At 47.0% G+C, this 19,224-nt stretch overlaps 2 protein-coding genes across 11 annotated transcripts in view; one reads left to right on the forward strand and one right to left on the reverse strand.

Annotated features, from left to right (window-relative positions):
* Window positions 1-8,114, reverse strand: part of DHX30 (DExH-box helicase 30) — a 75,838-nt gene extending 67,724 nt beyond the window's left edge. The window contains exon 1 of the mRNA XM_063721529.1: window positions 7,950-8,114. The gene's annotated coding sequence lies outside the window, so the exon portion shown is untranslated. The remainder of the gene's footprint in view (window positions 1-7,949) is intronic.
* A 104-nt stretch (window positions 8,115-8,218) lies between these two features.
* The window catches only part of SMARCC1 (SWI/SNF related, matrix associated, actin dependent regulator of chromatin subfamily c member 1), a 196,820-nt gene continuing 185,814 nt past the window's right edge, over window positions 8,219-19,224 (forward strand). For 2 of the 10 annotated variants that reach the window (XM_054550868.2, XM_054550870.2), the window contains exons 1-3: window positions 8,621-8,972; window positions 10,890-11,007; window positions 17,250-17,369. In XM_054550868.2, coding sequence (XP_054406843.1) covers window positions 10,999-11,007; window positions 17,250-17,369 — 129 coding nt within the window. In that variant the 5' untranslated portion in view covers window positions 8,621-8,972; window positions 10,890-10,998. Of the gene's footprint in view, window positions 8,511-8,620; window positions 8,973-10,889; window positions 11,008-17,249; window positions 17,370-19,224 lie in introns of those variants that run through there. The other 8 variants (XM_054550863.2, XM_054550864.2, XM_054550860.2 and 5 more) reach the window with 6 other exon arrangements.

Consider the following 19,224-nt stretch of genomic DNA (forward strand, 5'->3'; position numbering starts at 1 on the left):
CCTATCCAGGCCCCTGGAGGCGACTCATGCCTGTAATCTCAGGAATTTGAGAGGCCAAGGCATGCAAATTGTTTTAGCCCAGGAGCTGGAAACCATTCTGGGCAATACGGCAAAACCCAATCTGCCTCTTCTAAAAATACAAAAATTAGCAGGGTGTGGTGGCACAAGCCTGTAGTCCCAGCTACTCTGGAGGCTCAGGTGGGAAGACTGCTTGAGTCCAGGAGGTTGAAGCTGCAGTGAGATGTGATAGAGCCACATACTCCAGCCTGGGTGACAGACGGAGACCCTGCCTAAAAAAGCAAAACAAAAACTAGGACATCCTGGCCGGGCACAGTGGCTCATGCCTGTAATCCCAGCAGTTTGGGAGGCTGAGGCGGGTGGATCACCTGAGGTCAGGAGTTCCAGACCAGCCTGACCAACATGGGGAAACCCCGTCTCTACTAAAAAAAAAAAAAAAAATTAGCCGGGTGTGGTGGCACATGCCTGTGATCCCAGCTACTGGGGAGGCTGAGACAAGAGAATCACTTGAACCCAGGATGCGGAGGTTGCGGTGAGCCCAGATCGCGCCATTGCACTCCAGCCTGGGTAACAAGAGTGAAACTCTGTCTCAAAAAAAGAAAAAAAAGAAAAAAAAATTAGCTAGGCATGGTGGCGTGCACCTGTAATCCCAGCTATCCTGGAGGCTGAGGCAGGAGAATCACTTGAACCCGGGAGGTGGAGGCTGCAGTGAGCCGAGATAGCACCTTTGCACTCCAGCCTGGCAACAGATGGAGACTCCATGTCAAAAAGAACAACAACAAAAAACCCCAGATAATATGAATAGATCTATAACAAGAGATTGAATTAATAGGCCAGGTGTGGTGGTTCACGCCTGTAATCCCCACACTTTGGGAGGCCGAGGTGGGCAGATCACCTGAGGTAGGAGTTCGAGACCAGCCTGGCCAACATGGCGAAACCCTGTCTCTTCTAAAAATACAAAAATTAGCCAGGCATGGTGGTGTGTGCCTGCCGTCCTAGCTACTTGGGAAGCTGAGGCAGGAGGGCTGCTTGAATCCAGGAGGTGGAGGTTGCAGTGAACCGAGATTGCACCAGTGCACTCCAGCCTGGGCGACAGAGTGAGACTCTGTCTCAAAAAAAAAAAAAAAAAAAAGATTAAATTAATAATAAAAAACCTACCCACAAGGAAAAGCCTAGTCCAGATGGCTTTACCACTTAATTCTACCAAATGTTTGCAAAATTAATACCAATTATTCACAAACTCTTCAAAAACAGGAACGAATTCATTTATGAGCCAGTATCACCCTAATACCAAAAAACAGAAAAAGAAATCCCAACAGAAATACAGGTTGGGTGCCTTGGCTCAAGACTGTAAGTAATCCCAGCACTTTGGGAGGCTGAGGTGGGAAGATCACTTGAGCCCAGGAGTTTGAGACTAGCCTGTGCAACATAGTGACACCTTGTCTCTACAAATAATTTAAAAATTAGCCAGGTGTGGCCGGGCGCGCGTGGCTTACGCCTGTAATCCCAGCACTTTGGAAGGCTGAGGTGGGCGGATCACAAGGTCAGGAATCGAGACAATCCTGGTTAACATGGTGAAACCCATCTCTACTAAAAATACAAAAAGTTAGCTGGGTGTGGTGGCGGGCGCCTGTAGTCCCAGCTACTAGGGAGGCTGAGGCAAGAGAATGGCATGAACCCAGGAGGCGGAGCTTGCAGTGAGCCGAGACCGCGCCACTGCATTCCAACCTGGGAGACAAAGTGAGACTCCGTCTCAAATTAAAAAAAAAAAAAAAATTGCCGAGCGTGGTAGTGCATACCTCTGGTCCTAGCCACGTGGGAGGCTGAGGACTCACCCCGCCAGATTGTCTGTTTCTACTTGAGTAACTTTTTTTTTTTTTTTGAAAGAGTTTCAAAAAAAAAACCTGCGCTTTGTTTGCCCAGGTTGGATTGCAATGGTGCGATCTGGGCTCCCTGCAACCTCTGCCCCCCAGGTTCAAGTGATTCTCCCGTTTCACACTCCCAAGTAGGTAGGATTACAGGCATGCGCCATCATGCCCGGCTAATTTTGTATTTTTAGTACAGATGGGGTTTCACTATGTTGGTCAGACTGGTCTCGAACTCCTAACCTGAGTTGATGCACCCACCTTGCCTCCCAAAGTGGCATGAGTCACTGTGCCTGGCCGTGTGTGTGTGTGTGTGTGTGTGTCAGAGTCTTGCTTTGTTTGTTGCCCAGGCTGGAGTGCAGTGGCACCATCTCTGCTCACTGCAACCTCCATCTCCTGGGTTCAACTGATTCTCCTTCCTCAGGCTCCTGAGTAGCTGGGATTACAGGCGCCTGCTACCATGCCCAGCTAATTTTTGTATTTTTAGTAGAGATGGGGATTCACCATGTTGGCCATGCTGGTCTCAAATTCCTGACCTCAGGAGGCTGAGGCAGGTCGATCACCTGAGGTTAGGAGTTCAAGACCAGCCTGGCCAACATGGTTAAAACCCATCTCTACTAAAAATACAAAAATTAGCTGGGCATGGTGGTGGGTGCCTGTAATCTCAGCTACCCAGGAGGCTAAGGCATGAGAATAGCTTGAACCTGGGAGGCAGAGGTTGCAGTGAGCTGAGATCGCGCCACTCCACTCCAGCCTGGGCAACAACAGCAAAATTCCATCTCAAAAAAAAAAAAAAAAATGCTGGTTATGATGGCTTAAGCCTCTAATCCTTCACTTTGGGATGCCAAGGCGGGTGGATCACGAGGTCAGGAGTTCGAGACCAGCCTGGCCAACATGGTGAAACCCTGTCTCTACTAAAAATACAAAAGTGGGCCAGGCGTGGTGGCTCATGCTTGTAATCCCAGCACTTTGGGGGGCAGAGGCAGGCGGATCATGAGGTCAAAAGATCGAGACCATCCTGGCTAACATGGTGAAACCCTGTCTTTACTAAAAATACAATTAGCCAGGCACGGTGGCAGGTGCCTGTAGTCCCAGCTACTCGGGAGGGTGAGGCGGGAGAATGGCGTGAACCTGGGAGGCAGAGCTTGCAGCGAGCCGAGATCGCGCCACTGCACTCCAGCCTGGGCAACACAGCGAGACTCCGTCTAAAAAATAATAATAATAAATAAATAAAAATAAAAATACAAAAGGTAGCTGGGCATGGTGGTGGGCGCCTGTAGTCTAAACTACTTGGGAGGCTGAGGCAGGATAGTTGCTTGAACGCGGGATGTGAAGGCTGCAGTGAGCCGAGATGGCGCCACTGCATTCCAGCCTGGGCAACATAAGCAGACTCCGTTTCTAAAAAGAAAAAGAAAAAGAAAATAAAAGGACTATCTGCAGCTGATTGTGGCCACCATATTATTATGTATTTAGACTTGATTAGATTTATTTTTTGGATATGGTCTCCCTTTGTTACTCAAGCTGTAGTGCAGTGGCGCTATCATGGCTCACTGTAGGCTGGAGCTCCCAGGCTCAAGCAGTCCTCCCAAGTATCTGGGACCACAGGCATGTGCCACCACACCTGGTGGCTAATTTTTGTATTTTTTGTAGAGATGGGTTTTCGCTATGATGCCCATGTTGGTCTGGAGCTGCTGGGCTCAAAGGATCCACCCATCTCAACCTCCATAAGTGCTGGGATTACAGACATAAGCCGCAGCGCACGGCCAAGAGTGACTTTTTTTGTTTTTTGATGTGAAGTCTTGCTCTGTCACCCAGGCTGGAGTGCAATGGCATGATCTTGGCTCACTGCAACCTTTGCCTCCCGGGTTCAAGCAATTCTCCGGCCTCAGCTTCCCGAGTAGCTGGAATTTTAGGTGCCCACCACCATGCCCGGCTAATTTTTGTATTTTTTATTTTTATTTTTTGAGACGGAGTCTCACTCTGTCTCCCAGGCTGGAGTGCAGTGGCATGATGTCGGCTCACTGCAACCTCTGTCTCCTGGGTTCAAGTGATTCTCCTGCCTCAGCCTCCCAAGTAGCTGGGATTATAGACACATACCACTATGCCTGGCTAATTTTTGTATTTTTAGTTGAGATGGGTTTTCACCATTTTGGCCATGCTGGTCTCAAACTCCTGACCTGGTGATCTGCCCACCTCTGCCTCCCAAAGTGTTGGGATTACAGGTGTGAGCCACCATGCCCAGCCAATTTTTGTATTTTTAGAGATGGGGTTTCACCATGTGGGCCAGGCTGGTCTTGAACTCCTGACCTCAAGGGAACCACCCGCCTCGGCCTCCCAAAGTGCTGAGATTACAGGAGTGAGCCACTGCGCCCAGCCAAGGGTGACATTTTTATCTTTCCTAATCCCCTATCATCCCTTCTCAATTCAGTCCTAAAGTCAGATTGCAGAGAGCAAGGCATGTCTAAGCATATTAAGGGTGGCCTAGCATGAGATGTTGGGAAGGTTGGTTGGAGAGTGCATACGTAGGCGGGCAACTCAGCATGGAGACTGGGTATATTAGGAGAACTAAGAAAACAAATGAACATATTGAGAATAATGGCAGCCAAATCTCTCACTGTGAGAGAAAAATTTACAAATATGTATTTAGCCAAGTTTGGAATGGTTTGAGTTTGTGTGACAAAAATAAGTGGAAAGTTTGATGAGGAAATGAATTATTTATATACTTTTTTTTTGAGTGGGAGTCTCGCTGTATTACCCAGGCTAGAGTGCAGTGGCCTGATCTCAGCTCACTGCAGCCTTTGCCTCCTGGGTTCAAGCGATTCTTCGATTCTCCTGTCTCAGCCTCCCAAGTAGCTGGGATTACAGGTGCATGCCACCATGCCCGGGTAATTTTTACATATATATTTTTTGAGACGGAGTCTTGCTCTGTTGCCCAGGCTGGGGTGCAGTGGCACAACTCAGCTCACTGCAGCCTCCACCTCCCAGATTCAAGCAACTCTTCCTGCCTCACCCTACCGAGTAGCTGGGATTACAGGTGCCTGTCACCATGCCTGGCTAATTTTTTTGTATTTTTTAGTAGAGATGGGGTTTGGCCATGTTGGCCAGGATGGTCTTGAACTCCTGACCTTGGGTGATCAGCCCACCTCGGCCTCCCAAAATGCTGGGATTACAGGCCTGAGCCACTGCGCTTGGCCTAATTTTTGTATTTTTGTAGAGACAGAGTTTCACCATGTTGGTCAGGCTGGTCTTGAACTCCTGACCTCAGGTGATCAACCTGCCTCAGCATCTCAAAGTGCTGGGATTACAGGCGTGAGCCACAGTGCCTGGCCACTTTTTTTTTTTTTTAAATATACTTTCTTTCTTTTGAGATGGAGTTTTTGCTCTTTGTTGGCCAGGCTGGAGTGCAATGGTGCGATCTTAGCTCACCGCAACCTTCACCTTCCGGGTTCCAGCCATTCTCCTGCCTCAGCCTCCGAGTAGCTAGGATTATAGGGATGTACCACCACACCTGGTTAATTTTGTATTTTTAGTAGAGATGGGGTTTCTCCATGTTGGTCAGGCTGGTCTTTAACCTGAGGTAATCCGCCTGCCTCAGCCTCCCAAAGTGCTGGGATTACAGGCGTGGGCCACCACACCAGGCCTTAATATACTTTCTTTTTTTTTTTTTTTTCAGACGGAGGCTCGCTCTGTCACCCAGGCTAGAGTGCAGTGGAGCGAGCTCAGCTCACTGCAAGCTCCACCTCCCGGGTTCATGCCATTCTCCTGCCTCAGACTCCCAAGTAGCTGGGACTACAGGTGCCCGCCACCATGCCTGGCTAATTTTTTGTATTTTTAGTAGAGACAGGGTTTCACCATGTTAGCCAGGATGGTCTCTATCTCCTGACCTCATGATCTGCCCGCCTTGGCCTCCCAAAGTGCTGGGATCACAGGTGTGAGCCACTGCACCGGGCCAATATACTTTCAAAATACCTCCACAAAGGGATCAATTGAGCCTAGAAAGTGGAGGCTGCAGTGAACCATGATCACACCACTGCACTCCAGCTTGGGTGACAAAGCAAGACTTTATCTAAAAAAAAAAACCCCAAAAGCAAAAAAAAAAACAAAATACCTCCATAGAAAATAGTGATTAATTACAAAGGCAAAAAGAATAACTTCACAGTAGAGAAACCTGGATGATACTCTGTCATCAATGTAACAGGAGAAATGAAATTATGCACCACCTGATAGAATGCAATGCAAAGAACACAAAGAACAAACATCAGACAAACTTAAATTGAGAGTCATTCTACAAAATAAATGCCTTGTAATCTTCATAGGTATCAATGTTGTTAAGGTTTAAGGACTAAGGAACTGTTCCATATTGAAGGAGATGAAACTATTAAATGCAAAGTGTGATTTTGAACTGGAAACTTTTGCTATAAAGGACTTCATGGTGCAATAGGAAAAACCTGAATGGGGTCTGGGGATGGCATCAGTGTTAATTTCCTGGTATAAATGATTGTATTGTGATTATGTAAGAGAATATATAGACTATGTCTGTAGAAAATACACATTAAAATTTTTGATAGTGATGCGTATTATGTCAGCAACTTACTCTTAGATGATTCAGGAAAAGTTCTTTGTATTATATTTGCAACTTTTCTGTTAAATCTGAGAAAGTTTCAAATTAAAAACTTTTTCAGACGAGTTTGGCTCTGTTGCCTAGGCTGGAGTGCAGTGGTGTGATCTCGGCTCACTGCAATCTCCACCTCCTCCTGGGTTCAAGCAATTCTCCTGCCTCAGCCTCCCGAGTAGCTGGGATTGCAGGCATGCACCACCACGCCTGGCCAATTTTTGTAGTTTTAGTAGAGACGGGGTTTCACCATGTTGGCCAGGGTGGTCTGGAACTCCTGACCTCGTGATCAGCCCGCCTTGGCCTCCCAAAGTGTTGGGATTACAGGCGTGAGCCATCTCGCCTGGCCCTCCTAATCACATTCTATTAACTTTTTTATTTAATATATTTTACTGTCCGTGACATAGCCCTCAGGAGATCCTGAAAACATGTACATACCCTCATTTTTAAAAGATCTCAAAAACTTACCAGCAGTTAGTCACTTTCTCACAAGCAATTAGCTACTTGCTTCTCTGCGATCACATAGCATTATGTTCACAACTCCATGATGGCCAGTCATACTTTTCATATTTCTGAAACAGGGTTTCGCTCTGTCGCCCAGGCTGAAGTGTAGTGAGCGGCGCGATTATAGCTCACTGCAGCCTCCATCTCCCCAGCTCAAGCGATCCTCCCACCTCAGCCCTCCAAGAGGCTAGGACCATAGGCTTGCAACACAACGCCTGGCTGATTTTTGTACTTTTTGTAGAGACGGGGACGAGTGTGGTGGTCTAGAGCTTCTGGGCTCAATCGATCCTCCTGCCTCAGCCTCCCGAAGTGCTCCGCCCGGCCAATCATACCTTGTTAATCATTTAAAAATTTTCGGCTTCTATGTGGGCCATTCATTAACTCATCAAGTATATACTGTACATCTATTCCTTGTCTCAGGTGTTCAGGATACACCTGTGAACAAGTTAAGATTAGGTTCTCGTGTAATTTATGTGGAAGGTAAATGAGAAACTAGAAACACCGGGTCGTGGTGAGCGCTATGCAGAAAGTGTATGGGTGTGAACAGTTGTTCAAGATTAAGATCTGACAACTGCTTTCTGAAGTCCTTTGAAGCAGTGAATCTGAACGCGTCTCGTAAGTGAAAATCAGAAGGGAAGACCTGCTGAGGTCTCGGAAGAGCCAGTGCAAGGACCCCTGGGGCAGGAATGAGCCGCTGTGGCTGGACCCCTGAGGGAGTGGAAGGCCTGTGAAGCCGAAAAGCCTAGGCGTGGGAGTCCCAGATGGCTGTTCACAAATGCCGCCGGGCCGCTGGGGGTGGAGGGTCTGAGGGAAAGCGGGGCCCGGCGCAGTCCCAGTCCGCGTGCAGGGCCCTCGGCCAGCACTCGATACCCTAGACAGGCTTTCCCCTCGGCACTTCTCGCACCAGGCCTTTTCCCTCCAGCGCAGGCAGGCTATGACACATAACCCACCTGCGGTTGTTGACCGCATAATGATTCGACGTCGGTAGCGAGGAAAGAGCAAGGCTCAAAGACCGGCGCTCACTAGGGGAGAATGCAGCCTACGGAGGATGGCGGAAGAGGCGGCTGAGGCTGCAGGACGTGCCACACCAAGGCGCGCCCGCACGAGTGCTGCGCATGCGTGTGCGCTGGCTCGCGTCAGATACAGTGCCAGTTCCGAGATGGGGCGGGGCCGGGCGTCCGCGCCGGAAGGGGGTTGGCTGGGCGGGGCCGGGAAGCGGCAGTGGCGGCTACGCGCGCGGGGGCGCGCGCGGGAACGACCGGGAAACACCGCGTGGGGTGGGGTGGGCCAGGCTGTGGGGACGACGGGCTGCGACGATGGCCGCAGCGGCGGGCGGCGGCGGGCCGGGGGCAGCGGTAGGCGCCACGGGCTCGGGGGTCGCGGCGGCAGCCGCAGGCCTAGCTGTTTATCGGCGGAAGGATGGGGGCCCGGCCACCAAGTTTTGGGAGAGCCCGGAGACGGTGTCCCAGCTGGATTCGGTGCGGGTCTGGCTGGGCAAGCACTACAAGAAGGTGGGTTCGCGCGCCCGTGGGGGCCGGGAGACCACGCGACCGGGGCCGGAGGCGGCAGCTGGCCTCGCGGGCCTCGGGCCGCCCCTCCCCCCCGCACGCCACGAGGGACAACAAAGGCAGGCGCCGGGCCCGCCACGCCCCCGCCGCCCGCTCTGGGCGCCCGCGCTCCCAGGGCCTGACCGGGGTTCGGGGCTCGCTCCTCTGAGCCCACGCACCCCTGGTGAAAGCCCCGGCTCAGTCTCGTGTGCCAGAGCAGGTCGAGCTCAGCCACTAAGCGAGTGTGGCTCTCTCTCTTTTGTCAGCTGCCTTAGGTGTGTGAACAATGATCCCTAAAGACCGAGCAAGCGTGGTGAAAGCAGCTTCAAGTTTTGTTTAGAGAGTATTCAAAGTCTCGAGGGGGTTTGCTACCTGTTGTTGAATTGCTAAACGACTGGGATGATTGTATTTGTTAATTACTAACAGGTAATATGCATTCTAGGATGGGTGAGAACTATTAACGACGGTTTCTACCTCATTGTACTTCTGGTTCTGTGTGGCGTGAGAGTTAATGTTCACTTGTACGTAAAGTGTTCTAAAGGGAGGCCTTCCCCAAGAACCTAGTTTTTATTAGAGCACTTTTCTTGTGTCACCTTTATTTTCTTCGTAGTATTTACCACATTTTGAAATTATTCATTTACTTATTTCTCCTACCTTTGGAACGGAAGTTCCGCCGAGTCAGTAGTTTTCAAAGTTTTGACTTAATCCCTTGTTTATAACAAATTTTTTTTTTTCAACTTCCCCTTTGTGTAAATATTCAGGAGGACTCCCTTAAAGGGTGTAATGAAGCAGGTAGCCAAAAAGGCTCCCCAGCCTTTGAGGTCTTCCTATCACCCTGTTTAGTTCTGTACTTTCTCCTATTGAGAATCATAGCACTGAAGCAAGGGCTTTGTTCACTGCAGTGTATCCGGGAACGTGGCTGATACTTAGTGCCTTACCCTTAGTAGCTGCTTAGTAAATATTTGTTGAATGAATGAAAATATAAACTAGTTTAGGAACCTATTTATTTGGCCTCTACAGCTCAGTGAAGCCTGTCAGTGTTTGGCAGTTATTAGGAGGCATGGGCAGGGATCTTGGGTTCCTTTGGCATTACACGTGGTACATTCAGAAATGACCATTTCTGGCCGGGCGCGGTTTGAGAGGCCGGGCGGGTGGATCACCTGAGGTCAGGAGTTCGAGACCAGCCTGACCAACATGGTGAAACCCCGTCTTTCCAAAAAATACAAAATTAGTCGGGTGTGGCAGCACATGCCTGTAATCCCAGCTACTCGGGAGGCTGAGGCAGGAGAATCTCTTGAACCCAGGAGGCAGAGGCTGCAGTGAGCCGAGATTGCACCATTGCTCTCCAGCCTGCATTGCACTCACTCCAGCCTGGGTAATAGAGTAAGACTGTCTCAAAAAAAAAAAACAACCAAAAACCCAGAAATGACCATTTCTTTCTTTCTTGTTTTTGAAGGTCAGCTAGAGAAATTACATATCTTATCTGAAGTTTGAGGAAGTGAGAGACAGTAATTATATTTTTAGGTGTTTGGACTGTTCCCCCCTCTGAAATTATATTTAGACTGTAGATTTTTAGTAATATTGCCCTTTCTTACACAGTGATAAATTGGTCACTTTTTAAATGTAAATAATAGAGCTTCCAGAAGTGGCTAATGGAATTGAATATGTTATGAAAATATTGGTTAATTCTTTTTTATTACATTCCTTTTAGCCAATGCTTTGGGTCTTAAATTCAGTGAAGCTTTAACAAAGAAAAATAATCTAGAGGCATATTCCTTTGAATTTCAAGGAAGAGAGTAGAAAAAGGCAAATTTCAGTAATTTCTACCTCTCCACACTGTTCAGTGTGCATCAGTTTGGGTTCAACTATAAGAAGCTTTAGGCATGGATAATCCTTCGATATTTGTTTGGGTGGGTAGGGAAGTGGCTACAAAGCAGTTTGAGGAATTGCCCAGCAGTATTGAGACCACTAGGCTAATGTTGATTCACTATCCCTGAGACTTTATAGACAAAGTTACCTTTGACTTCTCAGGACTTTGTAAAGCCAGAGTGTATTTCTAGGGTCTACTGAGATTGAGAATCGTATATACCCTAGGCCTGACAGCCAGAATCTTTGCAGTCTCTGGGTGTTAGTGTTGAAGTGGTGAAAATATTATCACAAAGTTCTTTGCTTCTTTTCTACACAGTGCATTTCTATTTGGTGTACGCATTGGTTTTAACTAACCGTTTCTAGTGCATTTAATACTGCATTTTCAGAGCAGACAACAGTTTCAGTCTCAGTAAACATGATTTTGCTAGTGTCGTTTTTTATTTATTTTCATTTTACTTTATTTTTTTGAGACAGGGTCTTTCTCTGTTGCCCAGGCTGGAGTACAGTGATGTGATCGTAGCTCACTGCAACCCCAAACTCTTGCATTCAGCTCATGCATTCAGTGAACAACTGAGCATTTACCATGTGCCAGGTACTTAAAGTATAACTCACTTAAAATCCTCACAGCAGTCCTAAATGATAGATATTATTTACCTTCTTTTTCAAATGGAAGATACCGAGACTTCATTTAGGAATTTTCTTTTTTTTTTTTTTTTTTTTTTGAGACAGTGTCTTGCTGTGTTGCCCAGGCTGGAGTGCAGTGGTGAGATCATAGCACACTGCAGCCTCAACCTCCTGGGCTCAGGTGATTCTCCCACCTCAGCCTCCTGAGTAGCTGGGACTACAGGCATGAACAACCACACCTGGTTAATTTTTTGTATTATCAGTAGAGGCAGGGTTTTGCAGTGTTGCCCAGGCTGGTCTCGAACTCCGGGGCTCTCTGCCTGCCTCAGCCTCCCAAAGTGCAGGGCTTACAGGTGTGAGCCACCACACTTGGCCCACACTGACTCTTACTTGAAATATTTTGAGACTAATAAATTTTTGTTTTCTTAAATAAAATATGATAGACTTTTTTTGATCAAAAGATTAATTGGGCCTCCTGCAGTGGCTTGCGTCTGTAATCCCAGCACTTGGGAATTCCAGGTGGGAGGTTCATTTGAGCCCAGGAGTTGGAGACCAGCTTGGGCAACATGATGAGACCCTATCTCAAAACAAAACAAAACAAAAAAACAAAAAAAAAATCAGTTGTGGTGGCATGCATGTGTAGTCCCAGCTACTTGGCTGAGGCAGGGTCCTTGGAGGATCACTTGAGCCTAGGAGGTCGAGGCTGCAGTGAACTGTGTTGGCACCATTGCACTCCAGCCTGGGCAAAAGAGTGAGACCTTGTCTCAAAACAAAAAACAAAAAAAAAAACCAGATTAATTGTTTATGACATAGAAATTAAAATTTCTTAATTAGGAGTCAGTGTTTTGTTTTTTTTTTTTGTTTTTTTTTAAGATGGAGTCTCGCTCTTCTGCCCAGGCTGGAGTGCAGTGGTGCGATCTCGGCCTCTCAAGTTGAAGTGATTCTCCTACCCCAGCCTCTTGAGTAGCTGGGATTACAGGCACCCGCCATCACGCTCTGCTAATTTTTGTTATTTTTAGTAGAGCTGGGGTTTCACCTGTTGGCCAGGCTGGGCTTGAACTCCTGACCTCAGGTGATCCACCGGCCTCAGCCTTCCAAAGTACTGGGATTACAGGCGTGAGCCACTGTGCCTGGCCTACATGCATTTTCATGTTTGGTAATTTGGCGGGATGATTTGGAAAAAAAAAAAAAATCTAATCAGAATTAAATATTTTATAGTTTATTAAAAATTGGACTGAGACTGGGGGCTGTGGCTCACGCCTGTAATCCCAGCACTTTGGGAGACCCAGGCCGGTGGATCACCTGAGGTTAGGAGTTCGAGACCAGCCTGGCCAATGTGATGAAACTTCCGCTCTATTAAAATGCAAAAATTAGCCGGGTGTGGTGGCGCACGACTGTAGTCCCAGCTACTCAGGAGACTGAGGCAGGAGAATCACTCAAACCTGGGAGGCGGAGGTTGTAGTGAGCTGAGATTGGGCCACTGCACTCCAGCCTAGGCTACAGAGCGAAAGTGTCTCAAAAAATAAATACATAAATAGAGACAGGGTCTTACTGTGTTGCCCAGACTGGTCTCAAATTTCTGGACTCAAAGTAGTCCTCTAACTTCGTCCTCCCAAAGTACTGGGATTACAGGCATGAGCCACTGCACCCAGCCTATATTCACTATAGTTATTAAAAATATAGGCCGGGCATGGTGGCTCACGCCTGTAATCCCAGCACTTTGGGAGGCCAAGGCGGGCAGATCACCTGAGGTCGGAGTTTGAGACCAGCCTGGCCAACATGGTGCAACCCTGTCTCTACCAAAAATACAAAAATTAGCCAGGCGTGGTGGCGTGCGCCTGTAATCCCAGCTACCCAGGAGGCTGAGGCAGGAGAATCGCTGGAACCCGGTGGGCAGAGGCTGCAAGTGAGCCGAGATTACACCACTGCACTCCAGCCTAGGCGACAGAGCAAGATTCTGTCTCAAAAAAAAAAAAATTTACCTGAGGTCAGGTGTAGTGGCTCACGCCTGTAATCACAGTACTTTGGGAGACCGAGGCAGACGGATCATCTGAAGTTGGGAGTTCGAGACCAGCCTGGCCAACATGGAGAAACCCCATCTCTACTAAAAATACAAAATTAGCCAGATGTGGTGGCGCATGCCTGTAATCCCAGGTACTTGGGAGATTGAGGGAGGAGAATTGCATGAACCCGGGAGGCGGAGGTTGTGGTGAGCTGAGATCGTGCCATTGCACTTCAGCCTGGGCAACAAGATCGAAACTCGGTTTAAAAAAAAGAAAAAATATATATATTTACATCTATATATTTACATATATGTTTACATATGTATGTATATTTACCTGAAATGTTGATTTGGTTCCATCTGAACAGCCTTTTTCAAGGACATTGTTTTTTTCAGCTATAGAGTTTGGCATTGTTTAGTTATCTGTAAAATAAAGATTGTAGTTATTATTTTTGAGACAGAGTCTCACTGTGTCACCCAGTCTGGAGTGCAGTGGCATGCTCTTGGCTTGCTGCAACCTCTGTCTCCTGGGTTCAAGCAATTTTCCTGCCTCAGCCTCCTGAGTAGCTGGAATTACAGGTGTGTGCCACTCTGCCTGGCTAGTTTTTGTATTTTTTTAGTAGAGATGGAGTTTGGCCATGTTGGCCAGGCTCGTCTCAAACTCCTGACCTGAAGTGGTCCACCTGCCTCGGCCCCCCAAAGTTCTGAGATTGTGGGTGTGATCCACTGTGCACGGCCGGTCATTATTTTTTTATGTTGCTTTACCGTGTACAAAAAAAGTGCAGTACATTATATGGCTCCTTTAGGAAACCTGTGCTTATTAAAGATTATGAAGGTATCTTGCGGATATGTACAATGTATTTTGTCAGTTTTGTAAGACATACTTGAAGTTTTTTTTTTTTTTTTTTTGAGACGGAGTCTCGCTTTGTCACCCAGGCTTGAGTGCAGTGGCGCACTTTCGGCTTACTGCAACCTCCGCCTCCTGGATCCAAGCCATTCTCCTGTCTCAGCCTCCCAAGCAGCTGGGATTATAGGCATACACCACCATGCCTGGCTAATTTTTGTATTTTTAGTAGAGACGGGTTTTCACTATGTTTGCCAGGCTGGTCTTGAACTCCTGACCTCAAGTGATCTGTCCACCTTGCCCTCCTAAAGTGCTGGGATTACAGGTGTGAGTCACTGCATCTGGCCAGAGTTTTAATTTTTAATTTTTGTGGGTACATAGCAGGTCTATTTCCAAGTTTATTTTATTTTATTTTATTTATTTTATTTTTTGAGAGAGAGTCTCGCTCTGTCACCCAGGCTGGAGTGCACCCAGGCTGGAGTGCAGTGGCACGATCGCGATCTCGGTTCACTACAACCTGCGTCTCCCGGGTTCAAGCGATTCTCCTTCCTCAGCCTCCCGAGTAGCTAGGACTACAGGCAAGTGCCACCATGCACGGCTAATTTTTGTATTTTTAGTAGAGACAGGGTTTCACCGCGTTAGCCAGGTTGGTCTCGATGTCATGACCTCGTGATCTGCCCGCCTCGGCCTCCCAAAGTGCTGGGATTACAGGTGTGAGCCACCGCGCCCCGCCCTTGAATACCGTTTATTAAAAATTTACGGGGCCGGGCACGATGGCTCACGCCTGTAATCCCAGCACTTTGGGAGGCCGAGGCGGGCAGATCACGAGGTCAGGAGATCGAGACCATCCTGGCTAACGCGGTGAAACCCCGTCTCTACTAAAAATACAAAAAATTAGCCGGGCGTGGTGGCGGGCACCTGTAGTCCCAGCTACTCGGGAGGCTGAGACAGGAGAATGGTGTGAACCCGGGAGGCAGAGCTTCCAGTGAGCCGAGATCACACCACTGCACTCCAGCCTGGGCAACAGAGTAAGACTGTCTCAAAAAAAAAAAAAAAAAAAAAAAGTACTATGTTGAGTACATTGGAGAAAAACTGATTCCAAATTTTCACTTGAAAGTATATGGGCCAGGTGCAGTACTTTATGCCTCTAATCCCAGTACTTTTTGGGAGGCCAAAGTGAGAGAATCATATGAACCCAGGAGTTCTAGACTAGCCCAGAGAAGTTGGTGAAAACGGTTCTGTACAGAAAATTAAAAAATTAGCCAGATGTGTTGGCACGCCTCTGTAGTCCTAGCTCTCCGGGAGGTGGAGGAGGAGGATCACTTGAGCCCAGGAGATTGAGGCTGCGGTGGCGGTCATTACACCACGGTAGTCCATCCTGGGAGACAGCAAGAAACCACTGTCTTGAAAAAAAAAAAGTATATGGTCCTTCAAAAACTAGGCTTGCTAGTTTTTGTTGCAAATTATCAATATAGTATAAGGAAGGGGAAAGTAGTATGTAGTTTTTAAAGTTTTTAAAATTGGCCGGGCGCAGTAGCTCACACCTGTAATCCCGGCACTTTGGGAGGCCGAGGCGGGTGGATCACGAGGTCAGGAGATCGAGACCATCCTGGCTAACATGGTGAAACCCCGTCTCTACTAAAAATACAAAAAATTAGCCAGGCATGGTGGTGGGTGCCTGTAGTCCCAGCTTTTTGGGAGGCTGAGGCAGGAGAATGGTGTGAACCCAGAAGGCAGAGCTTGCACTGAGCAGAGATTGCACAATTGCACTCCAGCCTGGGTGACAGAGTGAGACTCCAAAAAAAAAAAAGTTTTTAAAATTAATTATTTGAGACGGAGTCTGGCTCTGTCACCCAGGCTGGAGTGCATGAATCTCGGTTCACTGCAACCTCCACCTCCCAGGTTCAAGCGATTCTCCTGCCTCAGCCTCCCAAGTAGCTGAGGACAGGTGTGTGCCACCACACCCAGCCAATTTTTTGTATTTGTTTTTTAGTGGAGACGGGGTTTCGTCATTTCAGGCTGAGTGATGGAAGAAGACCCCATCTCAAAAAAAAAAAAAAAAAGTAAATGATTGCCTTTTTATGTGCTGTAAGTTTCAATGGTAGTAGCAGAAATTGTGTGCCCTTTGTCCTATGCATAATAATTGTAGACTTTGCAGTTGATGTAATTTTGACCATACACCACTCATCTAAAAAATATTTATTGTAATAGAGACATACCACATTAACCTTGAAATGTTGGATGGTAGTTCGAAAGTTTGCTCCAGCAAAAAAAAAAAAAAAAAAAAAAATTCTCTCTTGTCCACCTGAAAGGCAGGTACAGATGTTTTCCTTGCTTGGAATTGGAGATTTAAAAATACTTTTTGAGGCCGGGTGTGGTGGCTCACACCTGTAATCCTAGCACTTTGGGTGGCTGAAGTGGGCAGATCATGAGGTCAGAAGTTAAAGACCAGCCTGGCCAACATAGTGAAACCCCGTCTCTACTAAAAATACAAACAAAATTAGCCGGGCATGGTGGTTGCGCGCCTGTAGTCCCAGCTACTAGGGAGGCTGAGGGAGGAGAATCGCTTGAACTCTGGAGGCGGAGGTTACAGTGAGCTGAGATGGTGCCATTGCACTCCAACCTGGGTGAAAGAGCAAGACTCTGTCTCAAAAAAAAAGAAAAAAAATTTTTTTGAGTGTATTGGCTACTCAAAGTGATGTTGAACATTTAATTGCCAAATGAAACTTTTACATTTAACTCACTAATTTATTCTTTTCTTGTTGTGTTACCCATTATTTTTCCTTGCTGTGAAGCTTCCTAGCTGATGTGTCTACTACTGGTTTGGGCTTTTGACATTCTTTACGTTAATATGGATAATATTTCACTTTTTTTTTTTTTTTTTGATAAAAAACACAGGAGATTTATCTTTGTGAGGACGAGGCGGGGGCAGGTCACATGAGGTCAGGAGTTTGAGGCTAGCCTGTCCAACGTGGTGAAACCCCGTCTCTACTAAAAATACAAAAGTAGTTGGGGGTAGTGGCTCATGCCTGTAATCCCAGCTACTCGGGAGACTGAGGCAGGAGAATGGCTTGAACCCGGGAGGCAGAGGTTGCAGTGAGCCGAGATCGCACCGCTGCACTCCACCCTGGGTGACAAGAACGTAACTCCGTCTCAAAGAAAAGAAAAAAAAAAATTAACCGTCTTAACCATTTTTAAATGCACACACATATTTGTTTTTGTAAGCTCCTTTATAGCACAGAGCGTGTCTCAGACATCTATAAATTTCCCATAATGTAAGTACTTAGTAGGTACTAGGAAGTAAGCCAACATTTTCTTCTGCAAAAATTGTACTAGTTTTTGAATGCCTGTCTTTATCTTGCAGTATGTTCATGCGGATGCTCCTACCAATAAAACACTGGCTGGGCTGGTGGTGCAGCTTCTTCAGTTCCAGGAAGATGCCTTTGGGAAGCATGTCACCAACCCGGCCTTCACCAAACTCCCTGTAAGTACATCAGCTTACTATTATTTGGGCATCCTCAGTTGCTGTATATTTTTAGTTGTAGCATCCAACTTTTTTCCTTTGCTGCTGCTAGCATGTAGAATTAAAAAAAAAAAAAAATTTTTTTTAGTTATAGAATATTACTACTTTTTAACTGTAGGAAGCTGCTTTTTGAAGAGGCATTTAACATTTGCATTAAATATTGCAGCAGTCATTGTGAAGACCTAACAATATTTTACTATGTTGCAGTTCCCTATCCTCTCGCTGTACCGAGTCTTCTCCATGCTTTCTCTTGATGCAGGTCTTGTGCCATAAATAGAATTTATGGAATTTTTTACATTTTGTAGGTGAGATACCTTCTGAACTTGTGTGAGAATATAATTTTGGTGTCCTTGCAATTGCGTGTTTTATTTTTGTTTTTACAGACAGGGTCTTGTTCTGTTGCCCAGGCTGGAGTACAGTGGTTTGATCACAGTGCACTGTAGCCTTGATCTCCCGGCTCTAGCCATCTTCCTACCTCAGGTTCCCAAGAGGCTGGGACTACTAGCACGTGCTGCCACGCACAAATGGGTGACTTTTAAATTTCTGTAGTGATGGGATCTTGCTGTGTTGCCCAGGCTGGTCTCAAATTTTTGGCGGGAAGGTGGTCCTTCTGCATTGGCCTCTGAAAGCTCTTTGATTACTGGCGCGAGCCACCATGCCGGCCCTTATCTGCTATCTTTATTTTATTTAATTTATTTATGAGACAGAGTCTCGCTCTGTCACCCAGGCTAGAGTGCAGTGGTGTGATTTCAGCTCACTGCAACCACTGCAGCGATTCTTGTGCCTGAGACTCCTGAATAGCTAGGATTACAGGTGCGCGCCACCACACCCAGCTAATTTTTGTATTTTTAGTAGACACATGGTTTCACCATGTTGGCCAGGCTGGTCTTGAACTCCCAGCCTCAAGTGATCCACCCACCTTGGCCTCCCAAAGTGCTGGGAGTACAGGTGTGAGCCACCACACCTGGCCTTTATTTTTATTTTTATGTTATGATATGTTATGTTACGTTATGTTATATTATATTATGTTATTTTTTGAGATATAGTCTTGTTCTGTCACCCAGGCTGGAGTGCAGTGGAGTGATCTCGGCTCACTGTAACCTCTGCCTCCCGGGTTCAAGCAATTCTCCTGCCTCAGCCTCCCGAGTAGCTGGGACTACATGCATGCACCACCCACCGCACCTGGCTAATTTTTGTATTTTTAGTAGATGTGGGGTTTCACTGTGTTGGCCCGGCTGGTCTTGAACTCAAGTGATTTGCCTACCTCGGCCTCCCAAAGCACTGGGATTACAAGTGTGAGCCACTGTGCCCAGCCTCTGCTATCTTATACTCCTTTATTTATATTTTCGAACTCTGATTTTACAAATATTAGCTTTTTAGGAATTGTCTGTCATATATTTCCTCATAATTTTTGTCTTTTAATTCATTTCGGTTTTTGTTGTTTCTAGCATGCTGTTAGCTGCCTGTATGAATCTATGATCAGTAGACCTTTTTTGTGAGGACTGTTCTTGATCACTAAACCGTTTAACAACTTACTGATCTTTCAAATGTAATTGAGAATAAGAAATAGTAGGCCGGGCGTGGTGGCTCACGCCTGTAATCCCAGCACTTTGGGAGGCTGAGGTGGGTGGATCACGAGGTCAGGAGATCGAGAACATCCTGTCTAACAAGGTGAAACCCCATCTCTACTAAAAGTACAAAAATTAGCCGGGCGTGGTGGCGGGCGCCTGTGGTCCCAGCTCCTTGGGAGGCTGAGGCAGGAGAATGGCATGAACCCGGGAGGCAGAGCTTGCAGTGAGCCGAGATTGCGCCACTG

This window comes from Pongo abelii, chromosome 2 (assembly GCF_028885655.2).
Source record: "Pongo abelii isolate AG06213 chromosome 2, NHGRI_mPonAbe1-v2.0_pri, whole genome shotgun sequence".
Taxonomy (NCBI): domain Eukaryota; kingdom Metazoa; phylum Chordata; class Mammalia; order Primates; family Hominidae; genus Pongo; species Pongo abelii.